General features: G+C 38.1%; 1 protein-coding gene across 1 annotated transcript; it reads right to left on the bottom strand.

Annotated features, from left to right (window-relative positions):
- Window positions 1-4,025: 4,025 nt before the first annotated feature.
- Window positions 4,026-13,034, bottom strand: LOC128260226 (uncharacterized). The gene is made up of 3 exons (XM_052993040.1): window positions 12,559-13,034; window positions 11,762-12,062; window positions 4,026-5,522 (listed from the first exon to the last, which is right to left on the bottom strand). Exons 1-3 carry the CDS (start codon window positions 12,716-12,718, stop codon window positions 4,664-4,666), a joined length of 1,320 nt encoding a protein of 439 aa, XP_052849000.1. The 5' UTR covers window positions 12,719-13,034; the 3' UTR covers window positions 4,026-4,663.
- Window positions 13,035-14,250: the final 1,216 nt, after the last annotated feature.

The following is a 14,250-nucleotide window of genomic DNA, read 5'->3' on the forward strand; positions in this document are numbered from 1 at the left end:
AACTGTGTTATTTGCCTACCTCAACATCAATTTTTCCAATTATCTGGAAAGTTTCCATTATTATTCCTCTCCATAAAAAGTGAGGGAAATCGGATGTACAAAATTATAGAGGCATTTCTAAATTTTCTGCAATGCCTAAAGCATTTGAGCCCTTTTTACTTCACATTTGCAACAATTGTGTTCTTCGCTAATATGACATTATCAACATGGTTTTGTAAAGCGAATTTCATCCTTAAATACTTACTTACTACTTGAATTGACATCTATTATAGTTAAAGGATTTAATAATAAAATGCAGACTGTTGTTATATATACAGATTTTAGTAAGGCTTTTGACTTTGTTATATATTTATTTTAATTTCTTATGTATTTGGCCACTTTTAGTGAATTGTTGTTGTTTTTTTTACTTTAACCAAAGTAGATGTTTCATTTACATTATTATTTATTATTTCTTATTTATTTTCATTGTCCGTCCTAATTTAGAATAGTGCTCTCCCGTTTGGAGTTCCCATTATCAAATTTGCCCTTGGTGGTTTGAACTGGGATCAAAATGTAAGGTTTCCGTCCTTTTCTAGAATATAATAATTTTGCTTTATATACCTACTCTAGTAAATCGTAGAATCACAATCTAGTCAGAAGTGATATTGAATCCAAAGAATTCGTAAGCCGCTTAAAAATTTCAACATTTTGGCCACAGTGACCCTTTTAAGTTCTCTGTAGCATTTATAACAATCTTTATAATAAAATTTTTACTCCAACCTCTATCCCTGTTTTGAAAACTACAATTTTGGCATATTAGAGCCGTACTAAGTTTGAATATTTTAATAAATGTTTCTATAAGATTTTATTTGTGTTTTCCTGGCGAATTCAATTATCCACAATGAACAAAAGGGTCGCGCGTATCGAGCTCGTGCTTTTGTTGGGCCACACGTTTGTACTGGCTATAATGTCAACGTAGATCGTACCAGCACAAGTTTTCCTTTCTGTCGTTTTTCGAAAGAGCTCGGAATTTGCTCTGTTGGGTGAAGATCGAAATTAAACCCCTCCTTATTAAGCAAACAGGATTCGTGAATCACTGAGAACTTCCAGCTTAGGTATATTCCGCAGAGGGTGCTTGCTGCCTTGCGCACCAGATTCTTATTTTTTCATGAACTCATTGAATTCGTCTGGAATCTCCATGAATACTTATTCTTCAAGATCACCATAAGAGAACGTTGTGACTCCATTTGACATTTTCCGTGGACCATCCTGTATTCATGAGTTACAACAGCACGCCCTATCGGGGAATATAGTCGATACGCTTTCGACGCGCTAGGGTATCACAGAAAAAACATTTGTTAGTTCTAGACTTGAAATTATCCTTGTTTTTGCCTTTTACCAATGCAAACGCTTTTGTCCAATTTTAATTGAAATGTATTTTGGAGCTTTAATTAGTACAACTCGGACGTACTGATCGGTAGTATAATGTCCGCCGTCTTTCTCGTCTTTTATACCTTCTTTCAAAAAAGTACTGGGGCTGGATGAATAAAAAAGCCTCTACTGAACCGATTTTGAAATTTTGTGAAGTTTGTGCGCGATATATGAAGTAGTTTGTTTACAGTCGCTGGTTACGTCATTTAATGTACATATACAGGCCTGTTCCAGTTTTCACTCGGAAGTGAATTCGTTAAAATTGGCGGATTTCCCTTTAAACTTGCCTTGCTTGCTAGCAAATTTCCTAGGGAAATTATTATTTGGGGGGAAATAAAACAGCTGACTGTCGCTACTGGTCTTAACAGAAGCCAATGATTTGCCTAAGATTTCCAGGCAAATCCCTTATCAACATTTGCCCGCTGCTGTTCCTAATCTTTGTGCATTATTGGTGGCACATTTATTTTATAAAATCAGTCAAAAATCATTGGTAGACAAAAATAACAAAGTTTACTTAGCAAAAGTGTTGAACAACTCGTGTAAATCAACTGCTTGGCATCAGTATTGCAAACTTTTCTCATGTAGTGTTTGGGACCAAAGTTGCCAAAGACATTAAATTAAAGGGTTAAAAGAACAAAAACTCTTTTAAACTAAACTTAGATAATTTACACTTCTTACCATGTAAAACCAAAACGAAAAGCACTTCCATAAAAATAAGTCCCAAGAAAATAATTTTTTTTTTCGTCCCTTGCTTTGTTTTTATCAAATCTTTCAAAAACTAGAGCTGGGGCGGATGATTTGCAAAACTTCATTAGGTTAGAATCGAAGCGATTCTGAGATGCCATCACAAAATAAATTTTAAAAAGCCAAACATGTTACTTATAACCAAATCTGTTATTCAACAATGTTCTTAAAACATCAAAGAATAAAATAAAAATATCATTTGCACTTTAAGTTATCGCAAAGTATTTTAAAAGAAGCCAAATTCTTGGTGAAAAGTTTCCGTGAGATTTTTACGGAAGCTAACAGAGAATTAACAGAGGAAATTTAGATTCCGTATGAATCTTTCGGAACTAAAAACTGGAACAGGCCTGATAATTAAGAATAAACACTGAAAATGCAAAATCGTTCCGGTGTATAATTTTGAAGGCATTTCAGAGTGCTTGAAAGTGCAAGTACAAACTTTAACGCGTTTTACTCAAATTTGTGTTTTGAAAGACGGTGACCAACATTACTCAAAATCGACTAAGGCGATTAGTCTCGAATTTTAACACGAGCTTCTTAAATATGTTTTTAGTAATTAATCTAAGAATTTTTTTCCGATATTTTTTTATAAATTATAAATTACCGAAATTTTGGCACAAAAATCAATTTTTTTGAGAAACCGATGTTTTGTTAATAAATTCTATTTTGCTTATTCCTTAGATTAATAATACTAGATAATAGACAATACTTTAACGACATCTCTTTGATTTTTAGATTTCGGAGGATTCAGTCCAAAGATATTGTAGTCACCCTAGAGGAGCTCCCGGAGATTGGCTGTAGCTCATTTCCAAATAAATATTTTGTCCAATACTTAGTCTTAAAATATAGCTTTAACTTAATATAATATGTGTACAAAATATTAGATAGCTAAACTTAATAATTTTCTCAGAAAAAAATTTACTTTCTTTCGACCTTCTATCTGTTTATGACCCCTTAATAGGATAAGAAATGCTTTCTTCTTTTCGTCTCAAACTTTTGACTAAAATTATAATATCCCTTGCAAGGGTAAAAAAAGTGCTTGAGTTTTTTCAACCTCTGAAACCCATGAGTTTTTACGCTGTTTCTGGCCGCAAATAAGGGGTTAAGTTATTTTGGACAGATTCCTTGATCTATACAATTAATATATAACTTTCCGAACTGTAATCTCTTTTTATTTGCCTCCAATTTTTGTTTAGCCCCATTCCGTCAAATCACAAGCGATATTCCAAGCAGCATCCCTTACCCGTTACTAAAAGACGGCTAACAATGAATCCATTCAGCCATCATTGGGTAGGAAAACCAGTTTTTGCTGCATTGTAGCCAGGGCTGATATTTTGCAATTTCCTTAATGGTTTGAGGCTGTAAGCGGTTTCGGTTCGGCCAGGCCGAGTCTCATGATAAGGGTTGTTTACATTTGATTTCGATGTGGATATGCCTCAATCTGCTCGTGGTGCCCTGAGCTGCTTCTGGTCTTTGGGTTTCATTAATAAGCAGCGCTACCCGGTCGCGATTTGGTCCGTATCAGTTTGGCATAGCTACATCTGCTTACCTTGGGTCTTTCTAATGTGCGAGGATGTCATAAGTGGCGCATGTGCTGTTTTCATGTTTTGTCTTTGTTCTTTGCTTTTGTGAGGCCCTATGTATTAATGGTTTGAAGATGGTATTTACGGCAACGCATGCGTGTCATCTGGCTTGATGTATAAGTATGAGTTTGCTATGGGCCATGCGGGCTGTGAGTGAGGCAGGAGCTGCCTGCTTAACTTTTTGTTTTTAAAACAGTTCCAAAACAAGTAAGACTCCGGAGAGCTTGTGTAAGCAAGTCTTGGTAAACGTTTTAGTTACAAGTCGGAGATAATAAAAACTACCTACTCTACATTTTATGGAGTTTTATTCAAAACCGTAAATAATGACAAAATGTGGAAAGCATAATTGTTTGCTTTCAGAAAATTATAAATATTCACTTCGTTGTTCAACTGAATGTAAAATGATAGCTAGTTTGTATTAAAAGCTATTCCAATGGAGGATCCTTATTTCTAAATCTTCAATTTAACAAGAAGGTGGTTATGTTTTAAATCGTAAAATAGTTTCAAGAAAAAGAATAGAATCATGTGATGAAACGTTGGCATGAGTATGATTTACAGTTGGTATACTTAAAACGACAGTAACATTTAAGGTTTATTTTACTAATTCTCATACTTTACCTACTTTCTTTGTTTTTTGTCTTTGTGTTGTCTTTTCTTTGAGTTTTTTCTTTGTTGTAAATGAGAGCAAAGCAAACAAGTGTTTCTTTGAAAAACCATTCTTATAGTTGCTTGATTGATATTTTTGGTATGGCACAAATTTGGCATTGGCAAGTAAGTTTTATAATTCTTATGGCAAGGGAAGTCAGAACGAACGACAAGAAATCAATTCGTTGCGAGTGCTTTGAGCAGCTGCATCAATCCATAATGAGCTTTTCTCGGCTATTATAGCTACACCCCGCGCATTAAGCGCTCTTCTCACTGGTCACCTATTTTGTGGACCCTTCGCACTGCTGCACTTGAACCAGTAATAAAAGAATGCGGTTCATTAAATTATCCGCTTCCGAGTCCTCCATGCTGTTCAGCTTAGCCGAGATAAAGCCACAAAACTTGGAGTTGAGTACCTCACGTACAGTTTGCGGGGGTGGCAGATCCAGGCCTCCGGTGACAGCTGCGCCCTGCTGCTGCCGGAGATGGCGGTGCTGCTGCAGCATCTGCTCCTCATAGTCGTCGCCATCAATTACAGCATCACCGTCGCCATTGCCGCTCTCCAGGCCATCCTGCTCAACGTTGCGGCGGCGCTTGCGCGACGAAGCCACCTCATCCACGCCAGCATTGGTGCTCCCGCGTGAGTTGGAGTCCAGGATAAGCGGATAGGGAAAGTCAGCGTCGATTGCCTCCAGCTCCTCCACTCCGTCGGATACGTGGCCGGGATCTTCGTCCCCGCTGTGAATCGAGCTGGCGTCAATGTCATCGTAGCTGTTTTGTAGGTGCTGGTGCTCGTTACGTGTTGAGCTAACCCGGCTGTCGTTGTGCACCTGGTGCTGATGGGCGGGCAGCGGAAGTGGTCCGCCGCCGGAGCTGCTGCCACTGCTGCTACTACCAGCACCACCCATCGTGAGATCCAGCTCCGGCTTAACATAGTAGTCGCAGTAGTAGTCATCGCCGCTCACGTTCAGTGAAGAGCACTTGGATAGGTTCAACACTGCGGCCGACTCGTTAAATGGCGTGGACAGCTTTAGGGATACTGCCTTTCCGGGAACTCCCATGCTGCTGCTGTTATTATTGTTGTTGCTATGAATATGCCCATAGGCGGTCAGACTGAGATCGGTTGCATGGGAAGCTCCTCTGAAATAGATACAAGCAAAAAGGGAGGTATTAGAATGGCGAGTTAAAACTCCACATCATGCGATTTAAAAAAAAATATCGTTAATGTAAGCAAAAGTGAAGTTTTGTAACTAAATATTAATACATTTTTTAGGTGGCAACAATATAGCCGCGACGAAGGAATGCAGTTTTTATACCCTTGCAGAGGGTATTATAATTTCAGTCACACGTTTGCTACGCAGTGAAGGAAACATTTCCGACCGTATGAAGCAAAGATTAGAACGGAATCAAATATCGGTTTGGTTACTGTTACGGTTACAACTAATATAACTATTTCGATTACGGTTTTGGTTAAAATTTTTTATTTCGGTAGTTCCTCGATATTTGATAATGATTTTTATATTTAAGAATTGCGGTTTAAATTTGGTCAAAATCAGACGACTTTATCATTTAGCGTCTATGCATACAATCGGAATATTTAAAAAATAAAAGAAACAAAATGTTAACTTCTTTAATTTAAAGTTTTTAATTTTTAATTATTTTGGACATATGGTTTCATAATTAGAAATTATGCTTTTAGTTTTATAAAAATCGGAAAACGATATCATATACCTGCACTACACATATAATTGATCTGGAAATCTTCATTGCTTCAATGTTATTAAACATATACTAAATTAATTTGAAATTGAGATGTTATAGAGAATATTAAATTTTTGCAGGGGTATATAAACTTCGGCTTGCCAAATTTTGCTTTAAATAAGGCAAATAATTATTGATTTTTGCACATATAATTTTAGTAGTTTCTAGAAGCCTGTAGTGTATTTACATATTCTTAATACGTAATTACGCTTAGAAAGTCATATAACCCTTGCAGTTAGAAGTTAGAAGTTTGCAACGCAGTAAAGGAGACATTTCCGACCCTACAAAGTTTATATTCTTGATCAGCATCACTAGGACAGTCGATCTAACCATGTCCGTCTCTTTGTCTGTCCGTTTCTACGCAAACTTGTCTCTCAATTTTAAAGCTATCTACACGAAACTTTCCCGAAAGTTGTTTTTCGGTATTGCAGGTATTATATAAGTCGGAACGAGCCGGATCGGACGACTTATCATATGGCTCCCATATGAACAATCAGAAAAATTAATGAAAAAAGCTTTTGCAAAAATTAAATATTCTTTGAAACATCCAAATTTAGATTTATATGCTTATAAAAATATTGAAGCTTTGATGGTTCCAGCTATAAAATATGTACGATTTGAATAAATTAGTCTCTAAAACATATACATTTATATTTAAATTGATCGTTCCTATGAACGAAATTTAAAAAAAATTGAAAAGTATATATGTTAAAATATTTTTTTCTTTTATTTTTTGTAGTATAAATAATTCAGAAATAATCAATTACTATATCTCGAAAAACTAAAAAAAAATTTTAAAATACCGCGAAGTTGCAATTTTTTTTCCCCGTGATTGTTCCTATATATATATATATATATATTAGCCGTCCAATCCGGCTCGCTTAGACTTATACATTATCCCAACAGGAAGAAAACTTTTGGAAAAGTTTTTTTCCGATAGCTTTAAATCTGAAATAATTGTTTGCATAGAAACGGACAAACATGCCTAGATCGACTCTCCGAATCAAGAATATATATACTTTATATGGTCGGAACTGTATTCTTCACTGCGTTGCAAACTTCTGCCTGAAATTAGAAATTACCCAAAGCATGACTTTTTTTGCCTTATAATAATATTTTTGTTTGGTTTAGCTTCTTACACTGGCTTACAAATTTAAATCGATAAAATCCTCCAGACATCAAACCTTAATTTTCGGTGCAGATGGACTCTCTGATTCAATAAATAACACTCAAGATTTTTTGCAGAGCAGAACTGGAGATAAAAAATAAAATTGGCATGGAAAACGTTATTTACTCTTACATTTGCACCGGAAAACCAAGGTTTGATCTCTGAAGGATTTCAGCGATTTAAATTTGTAAGCCAGTGTTATTAATGAAAGTCCCAATTGGGCCGGAAATTAATTTTATTATCAAAATTGATGTGTTAAATTTTAAAATATATGAGCAGAAAAACGCGTTAAGGCATACTTTCATAATTTAATAATTACCAATTATAATTTTTAAATTGTACCCCTAAACTGACTGAGATCTTAAACTTTTTGAAATAAAAAATAGCATGGTTCGATAATTTAAGTGAAAAACGAATACAGTTTCCTGTTCCCCATTAAAGGTTATTCAGTCCTTTTTAAAATATACCTTCAATCACAGTTTGCAATAAAGTATTCTTAATCAGCATCAACACCCTCGTCCAGTTTCCGTTTCCCTATCAAAAAAAGAGTTATTCAGTCCTTACAAAATATACCTTCAATCACAGTATTGCAATAAAATATTTTTAATCAGCATCAACACCCTCGTCTATTTAGTCAATTTAAAATGCCTAAATTTTCGGTTGAACAAAATATATACAATCCTGTAAGAACAAATTTAATTAAATATGTGTGTACTGGTAATATTAAGCTTGTAGCTTGTATCTTGTCGCTTACAACAAGCTAAGTCTAATTCTAAAAACGGTCATAAGTTAAAAAGTTATTCATAAGATAAAAATTTAATATAAAGATCTTCGATTACACGGGTCATGCCAGTTGCCAGGACGAACCCGGGGTCAGAATGGGTCAGGTATAAATTAAAAGTATGTACCTGGAAAACGTAATTTTATCCAACTCCAAAGTTTAGCTAGAGATGTTTGTAATTAATAAACTCAAGCTGGAGTTAAGCATGATTTTTGAGTTATATGCGCCTTGTGGACGTACCGAAAAATATGTTCATCCCAAGAATACACACAGCTCCAACACGGAAACTCAAGCATACAAACCCCAAAAGCCGTTTCAACGCACTAATATAAGAAGACGGAACACAACAGAACTGCCGAGAACAAAAAAATTATTTCGATGTCCCAAACAAGTATTATGGTTTCCTGTCTCTCCCTGAACGCATCTCAAGTTTCAAGCGCATTTTCCCATTAAATGCAGCTGCCCTAAGGGCGGGTGCTCAGAAACGTCTGAACGTGGCTATTTTCGGTCTTTCCCATCTCTTCGGATATTTGCCAAATGTCGCGGTCTGGCCCAGTTGGCTGCCAACCGTAGGGACAGCGCGTTTTCCATTCTTCGCAGACGTTGTCGCTCCCTAGCTTATCACATATATAAATAACCCGCAGGTAGTTGTCAATTGGAAAATTTGAAAACTGATACTCGTCTGCCAAGCCGAAATAGCCCGCAGGACTAATCACGGCGAAATGTATTTTCACATGTTCCACAATCGGGAACGGCTCTATTTGTTTGCGGCTTTTAAGGTCTTGACTCTAATGTGGTATGGTTTCTTTTCAACTTTTAAAACGCTCGGCTTATCAATATTTGCTTCCGCTCCGGCCCAGGTCCCAAACCATTTATGGTTGGTTTTCGAGGTTTGTAGTCTATCTATTGAATTTGTCAAATTGCACTTAGAAACCATTTTATTAAAAATGATGATGATGATTATCATATCTAAAAGGCTAAAGCACTCCCATAGCCCATACATATACATACATATGTATACAAATCCTGTGATAAGCTTTACTCCCATGATATTTAAAGACCCCCACACCGCAAGGAAACAAAGGGCAAGTACGCGTTCACGCCCACTTTTCCCCAGTGACGCATTGGCTAAAGCATTCCAAGACGAAATTCGCCGGACAGTGATTTCGGGGCGTGGTGCCAGATTCGGACGGTGGGGATGACGGAGAGCCAAACAATTTCAACAATTTCGCAGCTCATTTGCTTATTAAATCATAAGCGTGACACAGACAGAGCTCGACAGAACGTTCACACCCAAGTGGCGTCGTGTGTGTAGGTACGACATACTCAGATCGAGAGAGAGAGCTGAGTAAAGAGTAAATGTGGGCATAGGGCCCCAGGCCCCGTCTCTGGGTCAGAGCAACCCCTTGGCCGGGACCGACTAGGCTGGTTAACGGGCATATTTTTAACCCTGGCCGAAGCCGGGCCGAGCGATTCGTTCAATTGCTCACACATACACTTATCTGTATATGTATATGTTTGTGTATTTGATACACATCCATTTAAACAGAACCTCGCTCATTTTCCCTCACTAGCCCCTTTCCCGATCGCGACGACGATTCTTTCCTAACTTGGTCCACTCGCAGTCCGTATTCTTCAGTGCTGATTGTTATTTTCGTAGTGCTCTCATTAATTTATCGCTCTCTCGCCGCCTTCCCCATAGCCCCTGCCACCGCCACTCTAGCAGTATATATTTTTTTTCTGGTCTTGCGTTTGCAGCTTCCCTCAATTTGCTTGCGCCGTTGTATGCTTGGCGAGATCTGTTTTATGGCTATGGCAATAGCTGCGGCTATAGCTCCGGCTCAAGCGCTGCCCGACTGGACGGGCCCGTTGAGCTGTGTGTTATCAGCTCAAAATAATAAAATTTAAATATATACACACACCATGGGTAAGTGTGCGCGGGCATGTGTCGGGGCCGTCGACTGCTTGTTGCCCATGTGGGTACAGTCAATTGAAAGGAAATGGCCTTATTTCATATAAATATGTACATACATAAAGTACAAAACACACAGCCGCAGCTCGAGCACGGCTCCATATGAGCCAGAACATTGGTCGGGGCAGACTCTCGACTGAGACTATTTGCGGGTCTCCGGCCCGGTCATTTCTTTGTTCGGATTGGTTTTTTCGACATTACCGCTCCTTAGTGTCCATATGCCCCTCTGTGCGTTGTATTTGCTTGTATTTTTCGCTGGGCAGATGTTTTTTTCAGACACATAGCTGAGATTCATCCGACTTGCTGGGTATTTATGCAAATCAACAGGGCTAAGTGGGATGCGTTGTGTATAAAGGCTCATAAGGAATTGTTCATAAAGTGGATTACGGATCTTAACAGGATATTACTAATTTTATTGGCATCTAAATGTACGCTCGATTTCTTAACAGATGTCTTCCACCCAATTACAATTTTGTTCTCTAATTTTTTACTTAAATATTTTTTATACATTGTTCAATCGATAAGAATTTGCAATATTTAGCGATTTACATATTTTGCAAATTCTAATTTATGACTAACAAAATGATAGCCCCACTAAACTCTTGTTCAGTTGCCTTAATCAGAAGCTTCTTCCATGAGAAACGATAAGCTTCGAGGAATTACCCTGCAATAATTTTTGATTGAGCCCGTTAAGCATAGTTCGCTTCACTGATTACTGGAAACAAACTACGTACATATGTATGTATGTATATGCATAGAGGGAGAAACGGCCACACTTGGAAAAACCATTGCATGTGCGGGCACCAAAACCACTCACAATCTTTTCGACTTTATGAACAAAATCGGTGGGAGGAGGGTGAGTCATCTAGGGACGTAGTCTGCTAGACTCAAGTTTACAGTTCTCAGTTCAACATGAATCAAGCCTTGTCTGAGAAGCTCAAACTCACATGCATACATACATGATTCAAGCTGCACTTTAACCCTTGCTCATAACTTGATTGATGGCTAGTAGTTTATCGAACGGTAAACATTAATAACTTGAATGTGTAAAACGATATATTTTATAACAAAAAACATATGGTAACTGCTATTTATTAAGATAAAGCCAAGTTTATACAAATAACGAGTATATGGTTTTTGATTTTGTACTACCAAATTCTCCTCCACCACTTTGCCAGTTTTAGATAACTTATTATATATTAATATGTAGTGAATAAATCAGAATGCCAACCCTAATTACATTAAAATTCGGTTGACAGTTTAATTTTAAACAAACTGGGTTATATTTTCTTAAGGTAAAAACCACTCGGATTCATAAAAGGTCGCTTAATGACAACTTTTAAAAGCTATGTACATATGTATATCACTGAATGTGTTGATCCGATCGATTTGAACTTTTGGGAGAATGTTCACCGCTTATTTAGTTGTTTTTATATTTAACTGTTAATGTATTTCAACTAAGTTGTAATACCAAATTTGTTAAAACAATAATATGTGTTTTAAACGCAAGCATAGGCCTTTTCTTTTGCTCAGGTTTGGGTCGTAAACTTACTATACATATAAACGATCGGGCCAAATAGTTGAATAGTGACTTAAACAAATATGATATTTAATTTAGATGTATGATATTTAAATTATATGTCTATATATGTTTGTGTTTTAACTGCAGTGATGTGCTTAGTTCTCGTAGTACTCACTTTCTCTCTCTGATGACGTCGCGCAGAAAGTCCATGGCCTCGTAAAGACTCCATTTAGGCTTAAAGCCATTGCCCATCAGCTTGACATGGGCCAGTTCACGACGGTAGGATTCTCTTAGCGACTTGAAGGCCCGCGCTACTCGTCGCCCTGGAGCATTGAACTCGCGACCTATGTGCTCCCAGGCGCGGTTCTTCTCCTCCTCGGCGCCCTTGAAGTTCGGAAGGCGTGAATCCCACAGAATTGGGTTGTCGTGGACCATTTGGATAAGCTTCAGCTTGTCGGAGGCGTTGCGCCGCACCACTGTTCACATCAGTAAAAATATGATTGAAATGAGAAAATGTCTAAATTGGTAAGATATTCCCTTTAGTTTTTAAGAGAAAAATAAAATAATTTATCAATTAAAGTAAACAAACATTGGAATTTGATGCAGTAAAACTCCTGCGTTTTTGTCAGTTCATTGTATCAAGAGACAATGGCAAATATGTATGTACATATGTACATACATATGTATATGTATATGTATAGGTATATGTATATTCATATTAATTCTGAACCTTATCCTAGAAATTTAAAAAAAAAGCAAAATGGAAATAATCCTATTTAACATTGCTCTAAGATCTCTTTCATTTTGAAGATATTATGTTGCCAAACTGCATGCATAGTATGTAGTTTACATACATGGATACATACAGTGGAACATCCATAACTTGCACTTCCCTAACTCATAATTAAGAGAACAAATGAATTCTATAACTCGTTCGACTTCTGGAACTTCGACCTAAGTCTAGGTACGCACGTTTCTTGATTTTCTGCGACGGCAGGGCAGTGGCAGTGACGGCGGCCAAGGGGTGGCACTCCCCCTTGGGCTTCATGTCAAGAGCGATGGCCGCGGCAGCGGCGCTCATGTCCTGCAGAGAGTGGGTGGCAGTGGGCGAACAGCCGCTCACAGGGGCCATGAGAATATGCTGGAGGATCTGGAACTGCAGACTTGTGCTGGCCAGGTGTCTCACTGTGCTTTCACTTTCTGGGACACGATCGCGGGCGACTAGTAAAGGGACTGGGGCTGCTTCCCTCTCGCGACCAAGTTTAAACGGCGACGGGGACGCTATCGCGGGCAACTAGTTACGGGGCTCAGCTGCTACCCTCTCACAACCAAGTTTAAACGACGAATAAAAATCAAACCAAGACCAAAAATAACAACCACCGCAGCAAGCGGCCGCTCTGCGCCAGCGTCGACGGCGAGCCGGCAGCGCAGTTGGCAGCAAGCCCGCATTTCAGAGCCAGAAAATCACGCGCACTCGCCATGAGAGCCAACTCGCTCCGCTCAGCCCGCTCTCGTTCGCCACCGTTCCCGTTATCTGCGTCGGCGTCGCAGCCCTCTGCTAGCTGATCCAAGCCCAGGCAACGGGTCCAAAAGCGCTCTCTCGGCGCTCCGGAGAGCGCGACTCTCCGGATGGAAAACGCCGTTTAATTGCAATCACAAGCAGCAGAAAGTAAAAGCGAGCGAAAAGCGGACTCACACACACAGTTATACAGCCGTGCAGAACAAAACAAAAAAACGTGTGTAACACAAAAATTCGTTGACGCGTTCGCCCTCGGTTTCCAGGGGCCGACGGTTGTATTTGTGTGGGTTTTTGTGGATTGTTGAGGGGAACAGGGAACACACTGCATGTTTTCGATCGCCCTTCTTGGCGGCTGTTCGCGGAATACCCTGCACTTTGCGCTTTCTGGCTGCGATTTTAATTCGAAATTTAATAAAACTACGACCTTTCTTTCCTTAACTCTATCGAGGCTCAAATGGAACAAGCAGTTGAATGTTAGCTGGGAAAATCTTTTCTTGCGCTTCTAGTTTCGGACCAAAATGAATACAGTGGAAACTCCACAGCCAAACTGCCGTCTGCTTCCAGACAACAACGAGTTACAGGGAAACTGAACTTACAGAATTAAGTTTACGGCGTATTATTCTTTTAATGGGCCTTGTAAAGACCACGATTTTACACTTGTATGTACATACATATGCTTTGAAAAGGTAACTGTATTGGCCAATCCTTTTTTGATTTAATAATTTTTTTAATGTGCTATGCTAGCTTTCATATTGAATTAAAAATCTGCTTTTATGGTCCAAACAAAATGAATGATATTTCGAAGAGAAGGTAGTATTTTTAAGAGGTAAGCTTAAGAAAATCGATTGGTTTAGGAGAAATAGCAGTAAGAGTGTTGTCAAAAAATACATTTAATTAAACTTTGTTTTTTAACTGCGGTTGAAATGTACAGAAACAAGATAAAAATTGTTTCTGTACATTTTTCAGTAAATAATTTTATACTATTTTCATTTGGCTTTTCCATAAGCTAAAAAATTACTTTTGTTTTGACTGCAGCTATACACGCATTTAACTCGAGTTTTTATGAGTACAAATTACCTTAGAATTTTGTTTTGTTTATTTATAGCTTAAGCTGTTATAGGAACGATCTAAAAAAATATATACCT

The sequence above is a fragment of the Drosophila gunungcola genome, assembly GCF_025200985.1.
Source record: "Drosophila gunungcola strain Sukarami chromosome 3L unlocalized genomic scaffold, Dgunungcola_SK_2 000031F, whole genome shotgun sequence".
NCBI lineage: Eukaryota > Metazoa > Arthropoda > Insecta > Diptera > Drosophilidae > Drosophila > Drosophila gunungcola.

What these genes read in the sequence shown, in the direction of transcription:
- LOC128260226 (XM_052993040.1), bottom strand. Translation starts at nt 12,718, where the DNA reads ATGGCCCCTGTGAGCGGCTGTTCGCCCACTGCCACCCACTCTCTGCAG. An exon ending in GTCGCAGAAAATCAAGAAAC is followed by an intron (nt 12,063 to 12,558) that starts GTGCGTACCTAG and finishes TGATGTGAACAG; the next exon opens with TGGTGCGGCGCAACGCCTCC. An exon ending in GACGTCATCAGAGAGAGAAA is followed by an intron (nt 5,523 to 11,761) that starts GTGAGTACTACG and finishes TATCTATTTCAG; the next exon opens with AGGAGCTTCCCATGCAACCG.